This window comes from Leucoraja erinacea, chromosome 28 (assembly GCF_028641065.1).
Source record: "Leucoraja erinacea ecotype New England chromosome 28, Leri_hhj_1, whole genome shotgun sequence".
Taxonomy (NCBI): domain Eukaryota; kingdom Metazoa; phylum Chordata; class Chondrichthyes; order Rajiformes; family Rajidae; genus Leucoraja; species Leucoraja erinaceus.
In genome coordinates, this window is record NC_073404.1 from 2,298,206 (window position 1) to 2,318,460 (window position 20,255).

At 47.1% G+C, this 20,255-nt stretch overlaps 1 protein-coding gene across 3 annotated transcripts in view; it reads left to right on the forward strand.

Moving 5' to 3' along the window:
* Window positions 1–20,255, forward strand: part of LOC129710507 (integrin alpha-E-like) — a 103,241-nt gene that overhangs the window by 35,045 nt on the left and 47,941 nt on the right. For all 3 annotated transcript variants that reach the window (XM_055657505.1, XM_055657503.1, XM_055657504.1), the window contains 8 exons: window positions 1,460–1,614; window positions 6,368–6,521; window positions 9,823–9,964; window positions 12,715–12,791; window positions 13,852–13,984; window positions 17,342–17,484; window positions 17,865–18,005; window positions 19,469–19,672. In XM_055657505.1, the coding sequence (XP_055513480.1) occupies window positions 1,460–1,614; window positions 6,368–6,521; window positions 9,823–9,964; window positions 12,715–12,791; window positions 13,852–13,984; window positions 17,342–17,484; window positions 17,865–18,005; window positions 19,469–19,672 (1,149 nt within the window). The remainder of the gene's footprint in view (window positions 1–1,459; window positions 1,615–6,367; window positions 6,522–9,822; window positions 9,965–12,714; window positions 12,792–13,851; window positions 13,985–17,341; window positions 17,485–17,864; window positions 18,006–19,468; window positions 19,673–20,255) is intronic.

A 20,255-nucleotide genomic window follows, 5' to 3' on the forward strand; every position in this document is an offset into this window, starting at 1 on the left:
ACCCTGCTTGAAGTCGCATGAAACTGCACTTGAGTTTGGTGGCCTTGCACCCAGCTTGAAGTGGTAGTAACATGCATTTGAATTTGGTGGCCTTGCACCATGCTTGAAATGGAATTCCAAGGAATCGTCATGAATCAACTGCCAGCCGACCAGCCATGCGTGAGCTGCTAGCACATCAGGCTTGAGTGACTGAGCTGCCACCCCAAGAATCCATTTGGCAAAACAATGTCCATACTAGCCCTCTGGAAACCAGTCCCTTCACTCCACAACACCCATACTAGCGCTCGAGAAAGCTCCCCCCCCCCCCCCCCCGGCCACCAATATTGGAAGTGGTGGAGACGTGGAATATTGCGTTGGGAGACCAGCCCTCCCATGTGAACATGGGACCCAACGGGTCCCACTTGGTCTAATGCTTTCATAAATCCTACCTATGACGTTGTTTGTCCATGTGAATATGTGGCTTTCCATGCCATTATTTCTGCTTATACGAGATGGTTATTAGTTGAACTGTTCGCACAGACTCATGCAAGCCACTAACCTGTCCACTGTGCTTGACTGCATTTAAATTCCCCTCCATGTTTATAAACCCCTCTATTTCTTGTCCCATCTTCATCATGGCAAATTCCTCCAGCCCAACAACTTTAAGGTTTCTAAGTGTTTAAGAAGGAACTGCAGATGCTGGAAAATCGAAGGTATACAAAAATGTTGGAGAAACTCAGCGGGTGCAGCAGCATCTATGGAGCGAAGGAAATAGGCAACGTTTTGGGCCGAAACCCTTCTTCAGGTTTAACTTTACGGTTTCTCTGCCACTCTAGTTCATCCCTTTTTATCTTTTCCAATTTTAATTTTCCAACAATAAGCTGAATAACTCAATCTGACAAGATGTTAATCTAAAACATTTCATTCCCTAAACCTCTTAGCATGCCTCTAACTATCTATCTTCCTTCCATGAAACTCATTAAAATCTACCTCTAACCAACTGCTTGGTAATCCGATTTGATGTGACGTTTTGCCTGATAGTTCTCCTTTGAAGTTTAGTTCAGTTTAGAGATACAGCATGTAAACAGGCCCTTTGGCCAACTGAGTTGGCCCCGACCAGCGATCCTCACACACGTATACTATCCTACACACACTTAGGACAATTTATGTTTATACCAAGCCAATTAACACACAAACCTGTATAGCTTTTGAGTGTGGGAGGAAACCAAAGATCTCGGATAAAACCCACGCAGGTCACGGGGAGACTGCGTACAGACTAGCACCTGCAGTCAGGATCGAACTCTGGAGTCGGGCACTGTGAGGCAGCAACTCTACTGCTGCACAACCGTGCCGCCCTGTGCTTTCTATTAATGACTTACTTTATATAGTTTTATATGTATAAGATAGAGTGGAATAATTTTCAAATAATAGGTTGTGATTTTGAGTAGTAACTGAAATAATATTTGTTTTTCATTGACAGTGCACATTTGCCTTGGTTCAGTATAGTGGTGATATCGAAACCATATTCAATCTGAAGCAGAGTAAGGCAATGGGTAGCAGGATTTTCCAAGTTGTTGATGACATGCCTCAACTCGGTCGCGTCACAAAAACAGCTTCTGCAATACAACATGTTCTGTGAGTATTAGAAATTATGCAGTAATTTTTTAATTACACTCTGAAAATTGATGTGTCCATGCTTTGGAGTTCAAAAATCAAATGGTTCAGTAATCTTTTTATTCCATGTCTACCTGCTACATCAGTTTTTATTCTGCACACTGTACTGTTCATCAGCCATGTGTTTGCATATGGAATGTTATTCAATTACTCAATGCAGAATAGTTTAGAGATACATCACGGAAACAGGCCCATTGGCCCACCAAGTCTGCGCTGACCAGCGATCCCCGCACACTAACACTATCTTACACACACTAGGAACAGGTTACAATTTTACCGAGTCTGTTTGCTTACAAACCTGTATGTCTTTGGAGTGTGGGAATAAACTGAAGCTCCTGGAGGTAACCCACGCAGCTCACAGGGAGAGCGTACAAATTCAGTAAAGACAGCACCCATAGTCAGGATGGACCCCAGGTCTCTGGCACTGTGAGACAGCATCTCCTCCGCTGCACCACCGTGCCGCACATGCTGTCGGGTGAAGCGGGACATGAGTGTCAAGCGAAGAATTCTTTAATTGTATACAGCTCCCAAAACCACCACGACATGCACGGGCATTCCCGCCGCTATATATATCCCCAGGGAAACCCCGTGACCCGCACCAACCGCCAAACCAAGTCACGTGACTCAACCCCTAGAGTTTGCACCATGCGTGGCTAACCACCAGGGATTGCCACAGCCCCCCCCCCCCAGAACCAGAGGCATGAAACCGAATGGAAAGACGAACGAGGCGGCCGGACCTCGTGCAAACGTTCCCACGCACAGGGGACACGCCCGGTATGAACGAATTCGGGAGCAAACAAGAAGGCGGACGCCCTTGACGACGAGGCTGGGCCACCTGCACTGACTCGTAAAGGTCCAAATGAGCCAGCTTCAACTGAGCCACAGACACAGTCCCCGCCGACCACCCATGTCCAAGACAAAAGTAGTGGGCCCATGCTGCAGCACCCGAAAGGGACCCCCATATGGGCGCTGCAAAGGCAACCTGTGGGCGGCACATAGGCAGAAGCCACACCATGGCGGGACGTTGGGACAGGAGACAGAGCACCCACCCTCTCCCGCAAACTGACCAATACAGATGACGGCTGCTCCCGGATGGGGATGGAACCGCTGCACCAACCTATTAGACTGGGGATGATACGCTGTCGTGTGGTGGAGTTTTGTCCCCAACAGGCGAGCCATTGCGGACCACATCTCAGACGTGAACTGGGCACCCGGGTCCGAGGAAATGTCCAGTGGCATCCCGAAACGGGCAATCCAGTGGGCTACGAGGGCACGAGCACACATCAGTGCAGAAGTGTCCACGATTGTAAAACGGTCCACCACCGTCAGTAGTTGCGAGGCACCCCGGGGTCGAGGCAGCGGCCCCATGTTACCTACGTGAACATGGTCAAAGCACCGGCGAGGCACTGCGAACCCCTGCACCAGCGCCCGGATGCGCCGCTGCAACTTTGATGTTTGGCACGGAATGCACGCCCGGGCCCAACAACCGACTTGCTTCCACAATCTATACCACATGAAATGCACAGCCACCATTGCAACTGTCGCATGTATAGACGGGTGGGCCAACCCATGAATGACGTTGAAAATTCGGCGGCGCCTGGCAGCCGGGACAACGGGCCGCGGCTGCCCCATGGAAACGTCGCACATGACAGTAACACCGGTGGGACCCAACGGCACGTTGTCCAGCACTAAACCCGAGATCGCAGTTCGGTAGGCTGGCTTCTCTCGTCCGCCAGCTGTGCCGCAGCCAAGGCAGAATAGCCACGTCGAGGACGAGCCCAATGTCTGGGTGGGACAGGATGTCAGCAACCAGGTTACGTTTGCCTGCAATGTGGCGGATGTCGGTCGTGAATTCGGAGATCGATATGTGCTGGCGCTGCTGCCGAACAAACCAGGGATCCGAAGCAAAGGTGAGGGGCTTATGGTCAGTGAAGGCAGTAAAGTCCCGGCCCTCCAGGGAATAGCGGAAGTGTCGAACTGCCAAGTGCAAGGCGAGGAGCTCCTGGTCGAACGCGCTGTAATTCCGTTCCGCCGGGTTAAGCTGGCGACTGAAATAGGGGAGAGGCCGCCAGTGACCGTCGAGCGACACCACCGACCGCGGAGTCAGAGGCATCCAACCGTCAGGGCTGTAGGACTGTTCACCCGCGGATGAAAACAGCATCATCACCCGAGCCAACATTCCTTCGCCCCGACAAAAGCAGCCACCGCATCATCGTTCGACTGCACGTCACCGCCACTTACTAGTTAGCAACTGAAAGAGCGGCCGCATTATCCTTGTCGCCGCCGGCACAAATCGGTGATAAGGCGTGACCATCACTACCAACTCCTGAAGGCCCCGCACTGTGGAAGGCCGCACTGTGGAAGGCCACACTGTGGAAGGCCGCACTGGTGAATGGCCTCGACCCTGTCGGGGAGCGGAACAGCACCGTGTTGCGTCACTCGGTGGCCCAGAAACTCGATGGCACGGAGGCCGAACTGGCATTTGTCGGGGTTGATGACGAGACCACGTGACCCAACCCCTAGAGCCGAGGGTTCGCACCACGCGTGGCTAACCACCAGGGACCGCCACATGGGTACCTTAAATAAGTTATCCAGTTTGTCCAGTTTCCTTGGTCTTTCCCCAAACTTTATAAATCTACCGTTGCAAGTATTTATCCATTTTCTTTTAAAAAATGCTCGCAGACATGATTCCTCCTCTCCTCAAGACAGCAAGCTACAGATCATGTCTTACTGTGCAAAGCATCTACAACAGTAGGTTTACTGGAAGTGGAAGATTATCTTGTTAAAATTGCTAAGTATATTGTTACTTATGAACAGATGGTCTTTGGGCAGTTTGTCGGAGACACATTGGGTGGATTGGCATGAGGTATCTCTCCGTTGATACTGCCTCACCCACTGAGTTTCTCCAGCATTTTGCATATACCTTTGGTATTAGGTGAGATGTCTCAGCGTCACAGTATTGTACAGCATGATAATAAGCTATTCGGCCCAAGCTCTCCACCACGACCAATTTGATAGGCATGAATGCAACCTCCTAGAACTTGCTCCAAAGTCTTTTTTGCCCAGGAGATTCAAGTCGTCATGCAGCCAATTCTTGTTTCTCTGTTGTGACTCAGTTTCACCACTCTTTCGGGCAGTGCATTCCAGGTACCATGCTCCGGGTGAAGAAGGTCCCCTCACATCTCCTCTGAATCGCTTCCTGCTTATTCTACATCTTATCCACATCTGATATGAGGACACATATGGGGATATGCGTAACATATTTGATTTTCTATATCTGGCATGTGATTCACGGTATGGTATGGTATGCATTAGAAACTCCACAATAAAGGGCGGTGCGGTGGTGCAGCGGTAGAGTTGCTGCCTCACAGCGCCAGAGATCCGAGTTCGATCCTGACTATGGGTGGTGTCTGTATATTGTCTGTAAGTTCTCCCCGTGACCTGAGTGGGTTTTCTCCGCAATCTCCAGTTTCCTCCTACACTCGAAAGACAAGTGTCAAGAGTGTTTTATTGGCATATGTCCCAGATAGAACAATAAAATTCTTACTTGCTGCAGCACAACAAAATATGGAATCATAATAAATAATAGAACAAAAACTCAGAAAAAAACCCACATAATAACTGCAATAATAATAATAATAATAATAATAATAGCCTATTGTCGTTCATAGCTTATGAGGTTGTCGTGTTTAATAGCCTGATGGCTGCAGGGGAGTAGCTGTTTCTGAACTTGGACGTTACAGTTCTCAGGCTCCTGTACCTTCTTCCCGACGGCAGTGGTGAGATGAGTGTGTGGCCATGATGGTGTGGGCCTTTGATGATGTTGGCTGCCTTTTTGAGGCAGCAACTATGATAGATCCCTTCGATGGTGGGGAGGTCAGAGCCAGTGATGGACTGGGCAGTGTTTACAATTTCTTTGCAGTCTTTTCTGTTCCTGGACGTTCAAGTTGCCGAACCAGGCCACGATGCAACCAGTCAGAATGCTCTCTATTGTGCACCTGTAGAAGTTCAAAAGAATCCTCTTTGACATACCATATCTCCATAATCTTCTCAGGAAGTAGAGGCGCTGATGTGCTTTCTTTATGATTGCATCAGTGTCCTGGGTTCAGGAAAGATCGTCAGAAATATGCACGCCCAGGAATTTGAAGTTTTTGACGTATAGGTTTGTAGGTTAATTGGCTTTGGTAAAATTATGAAATTGTCCCCAGTGTGTGTAGGGTAATGTTAGTGCCCGGGGATCGCTGGTCAGCACGGATTCGGTGGGCCAAAGGGCCTGTTCCCTTTGTATCTTTAAACGAAACAAAACTAAACTAAACATTTTTTCTCAGTCCTTCAGTCCCTATTATCTCAAAATAGCTATCAACTAACAGAAGTGTTTTATATATGTGTAAAGAACAGAGGTGGAGGGCAAAGCATTACAGCGAGGGTGGCTAGGGGTTGTGGTAGAGGCAGGTACGATAGTAATGTTTAAGGGACCTTCTGATCGGCACGTGGATATGCAGGGAATGGCGTAAAATGGATCATGTGCAGACAGATGAGATTAGTTTATCTCCGTATTATATTTGCCACAGACATTGTAGGCTAGAGGGCCAGTTCCTGTGCTGTACTTTTCTATGTATTCTATGTATTCAATGTTGTGAGAAATATGACGTGTGATACAAACCAGGGGAAAGTGCCTCTCAAAGCTGTGCCTTTTTATTTCTTGTATGTCCAGGGACAATATCTTCGATGAATCGCAAGGCTCCAAAAGATATGCGAAACAGTTTATGATTGTGATAACAGATGGAGATATATACGACGATCCAATGAACCTAACCGAAGTAATCAACTCGCCTAAGATTGCTAAAGTGACTCGGATTGCTGTTGGGGTAAGCATAATATCAATCCATCGATGTAAGCCTGTAATTGTCAGTGATTGTTAGAGTCATAGAGTGATACAGTGTGGAAACTTGCCCACATCGGCCAACATGTCCCAGCTACACTAGTCCCACCTACCTGCGTTTGATCCATATCCCTCTAAACCTGTCTTATCCATGTACCCGTCAAACTGTTTCTTAAATGTTGGGATAGTCCCAGCCTCAACTACTTCTCAACCACCTACTCTGGGCAAGAGACTCTGTGCATCTACCTGATCTATTCCTATCATGATTTTATACACCTTAATAAGATCGCCCCTCACCCTCCTGCACTCCATGGAATAGAGTCCCAGCCAACTCAACCTCTGCCTATAGCCCAGATCTTCTAGCCCAGGCATCATCCTTGTAAACCTTCTCTGTACCTTTTCCAGCTTGATTACATATTTTCTATAACATGGTGTTAGACTTAATACCATGTTCAGACTTGTTCAGACAATACTTTCTCCTGTGTTATAAGACATCTGCTATTTGTCAAATCAGTTAGCGATCAGCATTATGAATGAATTACAGTATATTTTGGTCTGTTTCACTTCCATTTGTTTCAATCAGGTTTTCCAATGAATATGTAGCAAGAAACAGCAGATGCTAGTTTAAACAGAAGATAGACACAAAATCCTGAAGTAAATCAGCGGGACAGGCAGCAGCACCTCTTTAGTCTGAAGAAGGGTCTCGACCCAAAACGTCACCCATTCCTTCTCTTCAGAGATGCTACCCGTCCCTCTGAGTTCCTCCAGCATTTTGTGTCTATTTCCAATGAATGTGCTGGTTTATGTTTGGTCCAGGAGCAGAACACAAAACAAAAATCAGGCTTTAATCTTTTAATTTTGGGAAATCTCACCGTGTGAATTGTTGACAGCGTCCAAGTCGACAACGAGGGCAGTGATCCTCTTCCATTTTAAAGTGGCATTTTTTGGTGTAATTTCTAATGTATAGTTCAGGGGCCGCGGAACGTTTTTGAACTTGGAACCGGGGGGGCTGAGCGATCACTGATCACCGGCCTCGGGGGAACCCGGTGATGGAGCGGAGCGATCGAGTGGGAGAGGGTGGCACAATTATTATATTTTGTTGTTGCTCGATCTCCAGCCACTGGGGGATAATACAGGCCATCTCCCAACTCCCCAATTACACCCCCCTCCCCCTCTCTCTCTCCCTCTCTCTTGGGGCCGATTCTCCCTCTCTCGGGGCCGACTCTCTCTCTCTCTTTCTCTCTGGGCCCACAGGCCCACCCTCCCTCCCTCCCTCCCTCCCGCTCGGCGGCTAATCACATTGCTTCGTTCACTGCCATATCCTGACTGTGAACCGCGCTGTGAGTGGCCGATGAGTGGAGGGGAGGTAGGGTTTTGGGGGAGCAGTCGATTTCCCCCACGGCTGGGGCTGGTCATAGTTTTGCCACGCTCACTGTGCGTTTGTTCTGAAATTTTGGATAGCGGAGGTCCTCAGAAGAAGAGAAAAATACGCCTGCGGGCCTGGATAATTTCGGGTTATGAAGCATGTAATAATAATAATAATAATAATATATTTTATTGTCATTACACGTCAGTGCAACGAGATTTAGTATGCAGCTCCAACCGATGAAAAAGAAAAGTAAAATAAATAAATAAGCTGTGTGTCGTGACCATCCGAGGGAGACAGTCCAGGGGGGGTGGGGGGCACTCAGCAGGGCCGGTTCAGAGCCGCTATAGCTCTTGGAATAAAGCTGTTTCTGAGTCTGGAGGTTCGGGTGTAGAAGGCCTTGTAACGTCTGCCGGAGGGAAGTAGTTCAAACAGTCCGTTACAGGGGTGTGATGAGTCTTTATCGATGCTGACGGCTTTCCTGAGGCACCGTGTGTGGTAGATGCCCTCCAAGGCTGGTGTCCCAATGATCCTCTGCGCTCTGTGGATGACGCGCTGAAGAACTCTCCTCTCCGCCTCCGTGCAGCTGAGATACCACACAGAGATGCCATATGTTAATATGCTCTCTGTGGTGCAGCGGTAGAACGTTGTCAGCAGCTGTTGGGGCAGACCAGCCTTTTTTAATGTCCTCAGGAAGAACAGTCGTTGCTGTGCCTTCCTGACCAGCGCAGCGGTGTTGGTGGACCATGTGAGGTCCTCTGAAATGTGAATGCCCAGAAACTTAAAGCTGGACACTCTCTCCACACTTTCCCCATAAATGGCGATTGGGGCGTATTCTCCATTATGGGACCTCCTGAAGTCAATAATCAGCTCCTTGGTCTTGGAGGTGTTTAGTGACAAGTTGTTACATGTGCACCAGTCCGCCAGGTTCTGCACCTCTGCCCTGTATTTTGTTTCATCACCGTTGGGTGATCAGCCCAATCACTGTTGTGTTGTCTGCAAACTTCACGATGGTGTTGGTATCGAATGCAGGAACACAGTCGTGATTGAAGAGGGAGTAGAGCATGGGGCTTAGTACACAGCCCTGTGGTGTGCCGGTGCTCAGGGTGATAGTGGAGGACAGGTGCGGGCCCAGTCTCACTGCCTGCGGTCGCTCCGTCAGAAAGTTCAAGATCCAATCGCATATCGGCGAGCTGAGGCCTAGCTGGTGGAGTTTGGTGGTGAGCAGCATAGTTATCTATCTCGCCAACAAAGTGGAGGGGCTGCAGTTCCCCCCCCCCCCCCCCCCCCCCCCCCCCGGTTCCGCGGCCCATGTAGTTTGTTCAGCTATATTGAAAGGTGATGATTAGTTTGTAACAATGGTCTCTGCACTTCAAAACTGATAAGTATATGAAATGCTAGGCATTATTAGTATAATCACAAATGTAATCAATGAAGTTATTATGCTTTTTCAGAAGGAACTGAAGTATGCTATAGTATAACATGTCAAGTATGGTGGCTATTCAACAGCATGTTGGGTGGAGCATGGTTGCCAATTGATTGATGCAGCCAATTGGTTAAGTTGCATTGAAATGTAGCTACAATTACTCTGGGCTCTTTGTTATATTACAGTAGAGCAAAAGTATTGTTTCTATTTGTAGTGGGAAGGATGTTATTTATAAATGTAACATAAATGCAGGAATAACAGTGTGTCAGGCAGCATTGTCAGGCAGCATCTCTGGAGAAAAAGAATGGGTGACATTTCGGGTCAAAACTCTTCGTCAGACTGAAGAAGGACCCAAACCCATTCTATTTTTCCAGAGATGCTGCCGGACTCGCTGAGTTACTCCAGCACTTTGTGTTTGTCACTGGTATAAGCCGGCATCTGCAGTTCCTTGTTTCTACAGTCTAAAATAATTTGGTTATTTTGTTCTCCCCAAAGGTTGGTGCCAACTTTCAGAGCAACAATGACCTGAAGCTAATTGCCTCCGATCCAGATGAAAAACATCTGTTCAAAGTGGATAACTATGCTGCTTTAAACGATCTGATGGCAGATCTTGAAAAAAATATAGTTGGAATTGAAGGTATGATTTGTACTTTATTCGGAGCTGATCAAACAGGCATAAAACAAATTGCTCATCATAAATTATCAAGTATTTTCATCAATTGTCATAAACCAACACAGAGTCTGTATGGAGTTTGTACGTTCTCCACATGACCACATGGGGTTACTCCTCACACACTCCAAAGTTGTACAGGTCTGTAGGTTAATTGGCATGGTATAAATGTAAAATTGAGTTAATTATTAAATTTACACACAACCCAAAAATGGTGGCTGCGACGTGAAAAGTGGGGAAGGTTGCCAAAGTATTCAGCGGGATATATATCATAGGACGTAGTGCAACACAAGAATGGGCCCTTCGGCCCACAGTGTTTGCACCAAACATGATGCCAAGTTAAACTGATCACATCTATCTGTACATGATCCATATCCCTCTATTCCCTGCACTTCCATGTGCTTACTAAAAGCCTCTAAAACACCACTATCCTATCTGCCTCCATCACCACCACTGCATTCCAGGCCCCCAGCACCAAAGATCCTATAGCGGAGCAAGATAGACCACTCCTGCTAAATGCAATGGGCTGACGTGTAGTACGCAACGGAGCGGAACTTGGGCCTTTTTTTCATCCATTTCAGTAACCCGACCCGACCCGACCCGACTCGCAGTATAATCAACGTTGCGGGGGACCAGTTTGCGTATAAAATTATAATTCTGAAGATGAAGAGAAGATTTTTACCAAATAACTTTTATTTTTACGAGGATGTTTCTGTAACCGGCATCCGTCTCCGCACTAGTATCTTTACTCCGCTACGGGATCTTTGGTGCGGAGACGGAAGCCGGTTACGGAAATGGGGACGAAAATTACCCATGGATCTGCCCATGACCGTACTAGGTCTTTTTCGTCGAGTGGGCTATCTTGCTTGCTTTGCCCAACAATCTCTGCTTAAAAAACGTGCCCTGCACATCTACATTCAACTTTCCCTCTCCCACCTTCTAGTTAGGCCCTCTTGTGTTGGACATTTCCACCCTGGGAAAAGGTTCTGACCGTTTACCCTTCCATGCCATTCATAATTTTACATACTTAAAGCAAGCCACCTCCAAAGTTCAGAGAAATCACTCCTCTAACCACTTCCTGTAGCTGAAACCCCCTCATCCAGGCATCATTGTTGTAAACCTTTTCTGCACCCTTTCAAAAAGCCTCAACATCCTTCCTGTAATGGGGCGACCAGAACTGCATGCTATCCTCCAAAGGCAGCCTCACCAAAGACTTACAGAGCTGCATCATGACTTCCTGACTCTTATACTCAATGCCCATAGCAATGAAGGCAAGCATACCATGGACTTCTTTATCACTCTATCTACTTGTGCTATCACTTTCATTGAGCTATGAACTTGAACTCCAAGATCCCATTGAACATTAATGCTGTCAAGGATCTTGCCATTAACTGTATACTATCCCCTTGCATTCAACCTCACAAGTGCAACATCTTACACTTGCTCAGACTAAATTCCATCTAATCTCTCCATTCTCTCCAAAGCCCACACCTCCTTTCTGTTAGGGAGCAAGCAGAACTTGGGGTGGTGCAACGGTAGAGATGCTTCCATCCAGCTCCAGAGACTTGAGTCTATTCTGCCTACAGGTGCTGCCTGTACGGAGTTTGCAGGTTCTCCCTATGACTGCTTGGGTTTTCTCTGGGTGCTCCGGTTTCCTCCCACTTTCCAAAGACACGTTTGCAGGTTAATTGGCTTCTGTAAATTGTCCCTAGTGTTTAGGATAAAACTAGTGTATGGTATGGACTTGGTGTACCGAAGGGCCTGTTTCCGCACTGTATCTCAAAACTAAACTAAACTAAACTGCACACAATACTGTCAATGTAGACAAGCCAAAGGTTTATGAAGCTACATGAAAATTTGGTATTGGAACACAAGATCAGCCATGATCTAGTGCCGCAACCAGAGAGCAGTCCTGAACTACTATCTACCCTACTAGTGACCCTCAGTCTATCCATGTTTAAGAAAGAACTGCAGATGCTGGAAAAATTGTAGGTAGACAAAAATGCTGGAGAAACTTTGCGGATGAGGCAGCATCTATGGAGCGAAGGAATAGGCGACGTTTCGGGTCGAGACCCTTCTTCAGACTGATGTCAGTGGGGGGCCGGAAAAAGAAAGGAAGAGGCGGAGAGAGTAGGCTTGTGGGAGAGCTGGGAATGGGAGGGGAAGGAGGGAGAAAGCAGGGACTACCTGACATAGGAGAAGTTAATGTTCATACCGCTGGGGTGTAAACTTACCAAGCGAAATATGAGGTGCTGCTCCTCCAATTTGCGCTGGGTCTCACTCTGGCCATGGAGGAGGCCCAGGACAGAAAGGTTGGATTCGGAATGGGAGGGAGAGTTGAAATGCTGAGCCACCGGGAGATCAGGTTGGTTAATGGGAACTGAGTGGATGTGTTGGGCGAAGCGATCGTCAAGCCTGCGCTTGGTCTCACCGATGTAGAGAAGTTGACACCTGGAACAGTGGATGCAGTAGATGAGGTTGGAGGTGGTGCAGGTGAACCTCTGCCTCACCAGGAAAGACTGCTTGGGTCCTTGAATGGAGTTGAGGGGGGAGGTAATGCGACAAGTGTAGCATTTCCTGCGGTTCACGTAAACTAAACTAAATTAAACTAAATCTTAATGATGGCAGTAAGATGGAAGGCCAAATAGCCATGCATTTGTCTTCTGTGTTATGCCCACTGATCATATTTATTCTCTTTTTGTTCCTTAATTCAACAGGTACCCAAGGACCAAACATTAGCGCCTTTCATCTCGAGCTGGCACAGATTGGTTTTAGTGCAGATTACTCCAGTGATGTAAGATTTCATTATGCATTTATGACATTTTTTATATCATCTAATTGAAAACGGATAAGATCGGCAAATGGGCTGAGGAATGGTTAGAATTTTGGCGGTCACAGTGGCGCAGCGGTAGAGTTGCTGCCTTACAGCGATTGCAGCGCCGGAGACCCGGGTTTGATCCTGACTACGGGTGCTGTCTGTACGGAGTTTGTACATTCTCCCCGTGACCTGCGTGTGTTTTCTCCGAGATCTTCGATTTCCACCAACACTCCAAAGATGTACAAGTTTGTAGGGTAATTGGCTTGGTAAATGTAAAAATTGTTCCTAGCGGGTGTAGGATAGTGTTAATGTAGCAGTGTTGTTGTATGACAGTCCAGTTATCCTCTACACATAGGGGCTGATTCATGCTCTTAAATTTGTATTGTTAGAGCTAATACTACAAATTCCCTTCACTTCCAACACTCTGGTATGAACAGGCGGAGCAGCTAGCTTCCTCTTTGTCTAGTTATTATATTGGCTTATGTGGACACATCTTTTATTAAATGAAAATGATTATTTCTGAGAGTTAACTAGTGATTATTATCAATATGAAATTCCCCTCTAATTTGTCTTTGGGCTTTAAACTTTAGAGATACGGCGTGGAAACTGGCCCTTCGGCCCACTGAGTCCACACTGACCAGCGATCACTAACACACACCAGGGACAATTTACAATTTTACTTCAGCCAATTTACCTGCAAAACATCTTTGTAGTGTGAGAGGAAACCAAAGCACCCAGAAAAAACCTACGCGGTCAGAGGGAGAATGTACAAACCCCGTACAGACAGCACCGGTAGTCAGGATCGAACATGGGTGACTGGCGCTAGAAGGCAACAATTCAACTGCTGCGCCCTAAGTTGGACGTGTTCGCTTTGTGGAATATCCCTATTTCACCTTGTTAGTGTTTGTCCTGCTGATTTGTGTAGGGAAGTGGCTGGGGCTCTTCCACACAGTAATCTTTCCTGCATTTCCATCGCAAGTTGTCTGATTGCCCAGCGCTACAGTCCGGACAATAATCACCTGTCATATCCTTCCAGGGCAATATTTTACTTGGTGCTGTAGGAGCATATGATTGGACTGGAGGAGTAATGATGTACAACATAAATAATGGAACAACACAGTTTCTAAATGAATCCACACGAACACTTTCCGCTGCTTATGGTTATCTTGGTACGTAAAGTTTCATAATTTAACGTAGAATATGTACTAATGTCACGACATTGTGTTCAAGTACTGCACTTCAAACAAACAATAAATCCACATCAAATGTCCATACGTCATTACAAAAAGTGATTTCAGACGGGTATACTCTGAGCTCTGTGTATCCTGTTGATTATTTATTTGCTTCTTAGCGTATCAAGTACTCCAACAGCACGTAACAGCTTAATTACTCGGTGTAACTGAGCCTTGAGTAGCACCGACCATTTTTGTGAAACTGTTTCAGCGAAATTATGATTTAAAAAATATCCAGTGTATTTGGACTATAAATTCTGTACAGCCTGTGTTTATGGCATCACTAAATGTATGGTCTGATGGTGGATAAGTTATCTGGACTACACCCCAGGGTTCTGAAAGAGGTGCATTTGGAGATTGTGGAGGCATGAGGATTGCGGAGGCATGTGGCAGAGGGCAAAGTGTTCCGCAGGTGCAGAAGGCTAAAATGGTGCGATCCAGAAGATAGAGGTGAACATTTATCATCAGTATTGACAAAGGAAACAGACTTTACAGTTGATGAATTCCATGATATTTCATTCTCTCCTTATAACTCAGGCCCGCAAGCCAGGGAGATATACAGCACAGGAACAGGCCTTTTGGCACACCTTGTCCATGCTAACTATCTTGACAGACGCAGAGCTGACGGTAGAAGAGCTCAGCAAGGCCATTGACAGCCTGGCCTCAGGCAAGGCCCCAGGCAGCAACGGGATTCCCCCTGACCTGATCAAGCATTGAAAGACTACCTTGCTGCTTCCTTTGTATGAAGTCCTCTGCCAGTGCTGGCAAGAAGGAGCTGTACCACAGGACATGAGTGATGCCACGATCAATACCCTCTACAAGAACAAGGGCGAGAGAAGCGACTGCAACTACAGAGGCATCTCCCTCCTCAACATCGTTGGCAAGGTCTTTGCTCGGGTCATCTTGATGTGCCTGCAGAAGCTGGCAGAACGTGTCTACCAAGAGTCACTGTGCGGTTTCCGAGCTGGAAGGTCAACAGTAGACATGGTGTTCTCCATTCGCCAGCTCCAGGAGAAGTGCAGAGAACAGTGGATGCCCCTGTATGTTGCTTTCATTGACCTCCCAAAGGCATTCGGCCTCGTCAACAGACATGGCTTATTTAAGGCTCTGCCAAAGTTCGGCTGCCTACCAAAACTGCAGAGCATGATAGAATCCTTGATAGAATCCTTCCACATCATGATAGAATTCTTCCACATCCTCCCACACTCTTTGGGATTTTCTTCGCTCTGCTCCTGAAACATGCCTTCAGCACTGCAACAGAGGGGATCTACCTGCAGATGGCAGGCTCTTCAACCTCACCCGCCTCAGAGCAAAGACAAAAGTACGTGAAGCTCTCATCAGAGACATGTTGTTTGCTGACGACGCTGCAGTGGTGTTCCACACCCAGCAGGAACTACAGTCACTGACGGACCGCTTCTATCGGGCATGCAAGGACTGCAGGCTGACCATCAGCCTGAAGAAGACGAACGTCTTGGGGCAGGATACAGAGGCGCCGCCTGTCATCACCATCGAAGACTACGAACTTGATGCCGTCCATCAGTTCACGTACCTCGGCTCCACCATCTCCGAAACCTCTCCTTGGACACAGAGATTGATAAGAGGATCGGGAAGGCAGCTACAACTCTTGCTCACCACACAACTCGAGTGTGGACCAACCCAAAGCTGACAGTGAAGACAAAGATAGCCGTCTACAACACCTGTGTCATCAGCACGCTGCTGTACGGCAGTGAGACATGGACTACATGTACCAGGCAGGAGAAAAGACTCAACACCTTCCACCTGAGAAGCATCTGCCGTATCCTGGCAAGACAGAGTGTCCAACACCGAGATCCTGTCTCACGCTGGCCTTCCCAGTATGTACACTCTACTCAGGCAGCGCTGACTGCGGTGGCTGGGCCATGTCCACCGCATGGAGGATGGCCGTATTCCAAAAGACATCCTCTATGGAGAGCTGGCACCTGGGAGAACCACTGGCCGCCCCCAGCTACGTTACAAGGACGTCTGGAAGAGAGATACGAAGGCGCTCGACATCGATGTGAGAGCCGTGCAGCTGACCGCACGAGGTGGAGGGGTACCCTGAACCAACATCTCAAAACGGGGGAAGAGAAACTGATGAACGCAGCGGCAGACAAGCGGGCACACAGAAAGGAGCGCGGCAACTTCAACAAACCAGAGACCACACACAAATGTGACCTTTGCCACAGAGACTGTCCCTCCCGCATTGGTCTCTTCAGCCACAAGCGACGCTGCTCCAGCCAAGGTTTGGAGCAAGCAGCCAACAACTAGGATGTATCACGCATGGTCAGTCATGACCGAGGGGGGCAGACAATACTGTTCCGGTTACCCTGTTGTACGTAGGCTGTCAGTAAACTGGAAACGGTGCAAAAAAATTTATGTCGATGGTATTTGGTCTGAAAAGTTTTGAATTATGAGGAGAGGATGGATAGGCTGGGTCTTTTATCTCTGGAGCGTAGGGGGGCAGATAATTGAAGTTGGAGGTATATAAAATCATGATGAAGTGAATAGCTAAAAGATTTTCCCTGGGTTAGTGGAGTCTAAAATTAGAGGACAAACTGAGAGGAGGAAAGTTTAAAAGGAACCTGAAGTGCAACCTTTTCATACAGAGGGTGATGTGTATTTGGGAGAAGCTGCCAGAGGAAATGATGGAGGCGGGTACAGGAGGCTGGTGCAATTATGACATTTGAAAGATATTTGGATAGTTATATGTCTAGAGAAGGGTTTTTTTGGCGGGTGGGGGTTGGGGGATATGGACCAGGTGCAGGCAGGTAAGACTAGCTCAGTTAGGCAACTTGGTCGGCATGAATGAGTTAGGCCGAAATGCTGTTTTCAAGCTTTGTAACTCTATGAGTATCATTCTTATTTCTCTCTCCATGAATGCTGCCCAACATTGAATATTTCCAGCATTTTCAGCTTTAATTTCAGATTTCCAGAATTATCTGAATTTTCTTATGATCCTAATCGGTGGTGCAGCAGTAGAATTGCCGCCTTACAGCGCCAGGGACCCGGGTTCAATCGTGACTATAGGTGCTGTCTGCATGGATTTTATGCTGTGTGCCTGTGTCCGCATGGGTTTTCTCTGGTGCTCATATTTCCTCCCGCACTCCAAAGACGTACAGGTTTGTAGGTGAATTGGCTTCTCTAAAGTCTCCCTACTGTGTGTAGAACTGGCGTTAGTGTGCAGGGATCGCTGGCGCTGTAAGGCAGCAGCTCTACTGCTGCACCACTGTGCCGTCCATTCTATTGACTCCATTGATGCTTTTCTCTATCTGGCAGGGTACAGTGTGACTGGAGCAAAAGGAAATAATCAGCAACACCTTTACATTGCTGGGGCCCCTCGACGCAACCAGACAGGCCAGGTCATCGTGTTTGAGGCTGGAACTCCTGCCAAAATAAAGCAGTATCTTTCAGGACACCAGGTTAGTTCACTCTTGAAGCTAGAGCTCAGCACTTCGACATGTTGGCGATAAGGTTCAATAACTGGGACAGTGGTGCAGCAGTAGAGTTGTTGCCTTACAGCGCCAGAGACCCGGGTTCCATCCTGACTACGGGTGTTGACTGTACGGAATTTGTACGTTCTCCCCGTGATCTGCGTGGGTTTCGCCGGGTGCTCTGGTTTCCTCCCACACTCCAAAGACGTACAGGTTTGTCGGCTGATTGGCTTGGTATCAATGTAAATTGTCCCTGGTGTGTGCAGGAGAGTGTTAATGTGCAGGGATCGCTAGTCGTGCCGACCAGAAAGGCCTGTTTTCTTGCTGTATCTCTATAGTAAAAATTAAACTAAATTTATCTTTTTCAGCTGGGATCATACTATGGCTCGGAGTTGTGTCCCCTCGATATAAATGACGACTCTGTAACAGATCTTCTGCTGGTGGGTGCTCCGTTCTTTCACGTGCGTGGGGAGGAAGGCATGGTTTACGTCTACCACCTGAATGAAGAGGTACAAAACTGGGGTTCATAGAATTACAAAGGCTATGGCACAGAGTAAGATGTTTTGGCTTGTTGTGTGCATGCCAGCTAAAATGCTGCTAATCACCATCAGCTCACAAAAAAATGGTTTGGCAGGAGGGAACAAGGGCAAATATTGTAGTCAAAGAAATGAAGATTAGTAGACAGGTGCACAGCAACGAGAGAGGGAACACAGGTTGTTTAGTTTAGCTAAATTTAGTTTATTGTCACATGTACGGATGTTCAGTGAAAAGCTTTTGTTGCATGTTAACCAGAAGACTATACATGATTACAATCGAGCTATTTACAGCTTATAGATCGGGAAAACATTTAGTGCAAGGTAAAGCCAGTAAAGTCCGATCAAAGATAGTCTGAGAGTCACCAATGAGGTAGATAGTAGTTCAGCACTGCTCTCTAGTTGAGGTGGGATGATTCAGTTGCCTGATAGCAGCTGGGAAGGAACTGTCCCTGAATCTGGAAGTGTGCGTTTTCATACTATGCCTTTTGCCTGATGCGAGAGGGGAGAAGGGGAAGTGGCCAGGGTGTGACTTGCCCTTGATTATGCTGGTGGCCTTGCCGAGGCAGCGTGAGGTTTAACGGGAGTCAATGGAAGGGAGGTTGGTTTGTGTGATGGTCTGGACTGCATCCACAAATCGCTGCAATTTCTTGGTAACTGGAGAATGGAGTAATAAGGTGGAGATGGACACAAAAAGCTGGAGTAACTCAGCGGGACAGGCAGCATCTCGGGAGAAAAGGAAAGGGTGACGTTTCGGGTCCAGACCCTTCTTCAATTGGGTCTGAATAAGGGAGAGTTATTTCTGCAATCAGAAGCCTACAGTATGGCCAGTGGTATATCACAGTGATCGGTATTGCTGTCTTATTGTTTATACAGTAACACCTAGATGTAGGAAATATGATTTGCAAATTTGCAACTGGCAGAAAATAAACAGAGGGCGGTGAGTGCCTGGAATTCATTACCAGGGGTAGTGATGAAGGCAAATATGATAGTGGCATTTATACATTTTTGGATTATCGCATGGATATGTACGGAATGGAGGGATATTGAATATGTGAAGGGAAATATGAGTTGGTCTGGGCATCATGTTCATCACAGATGCTGTGGGCCGATTACTCTGTTCCTGCGTGGTACTGTTCTATGGTGGTGTCGTGGATAATATCGAGGATAGTCTGAGACTGCAGAAAGATACTGGCAAGTTGGGCAGGGCAAAGATGGAGGGAATTTAATCCCGGTAAGGGTCAAGTGATGCTTTTTTGACATTAAATAAACGTCGGACATGGTCCCCAAGGGATATTGAGATATAGAATAAATTGATGTCCAGAAAATACAAAACACTCTCTTTGTGGCCTCAGCAGTGTTTAAAGAACTAGATATGACAGAGTTTCCTTGTTTTCACGAAACCCCAACCTGTCATACATTTTATTTTAATTTAACAGGGTATCTTTGATGACGAGATGATCTTGACTGGAGTCGGCAGTGCTTCCAATGCCAGGTTTGGCTATGCCATAGTAAACATAGGTGACATTAACAAAGATCGATACAATGATGTAGCTATTGGAGCTCCATTGGAAGAAGACCATGGTGGCAGCATCTACATCTTTAATGGGAAAATAGATGGCATCCACAAAACCTATTCCCAGGTGAGGTTACCTATTGGAGGCTCATTGTGGTTTGTAGTATTCAGGTTCTCAAGCCTCCCTACGTCTACCTTGAAGAACAATCGTCAACAGTGGTTAAATGTCGACACATGGTGATGGAGCAACTCAACGGCTCAAGCAGCATCTCCGGAGAACATGGATGGGTGACGCTTCGGGTTGGGAACTTTCTTCAGACTGATTGTAGGGACATGTGAGGTGGAGGAGAAAACAGGAGGGGAGGATGGACAGAACAAAGCCTGGCAAGTAATAGGTTGATATAGGTGAGGGAGGGTCGAGGGTCGACAGGTATATGGTGGACAAAGGCCAGAGATACAAAGGCAGAAGGTGCGACACAAAAAGATTGAAATGTTGTGAATAGTTCCGCTGAACACCTTCGCTCAGTCTACCTGGACCTACATGATCTCTTGGTTGCCAAACACTTTAATTCCCCTTCCCAATCCCACACAGACCTTTCTGTCCTGGGCCTCCTCCATTATCTGAGTGAGGCCAAATGCAAACTGATGGAACAACATCTCACATTTCGCTCGGGCAGCTTACAGCCCAGCAGTATGAATGGTGATTTCTC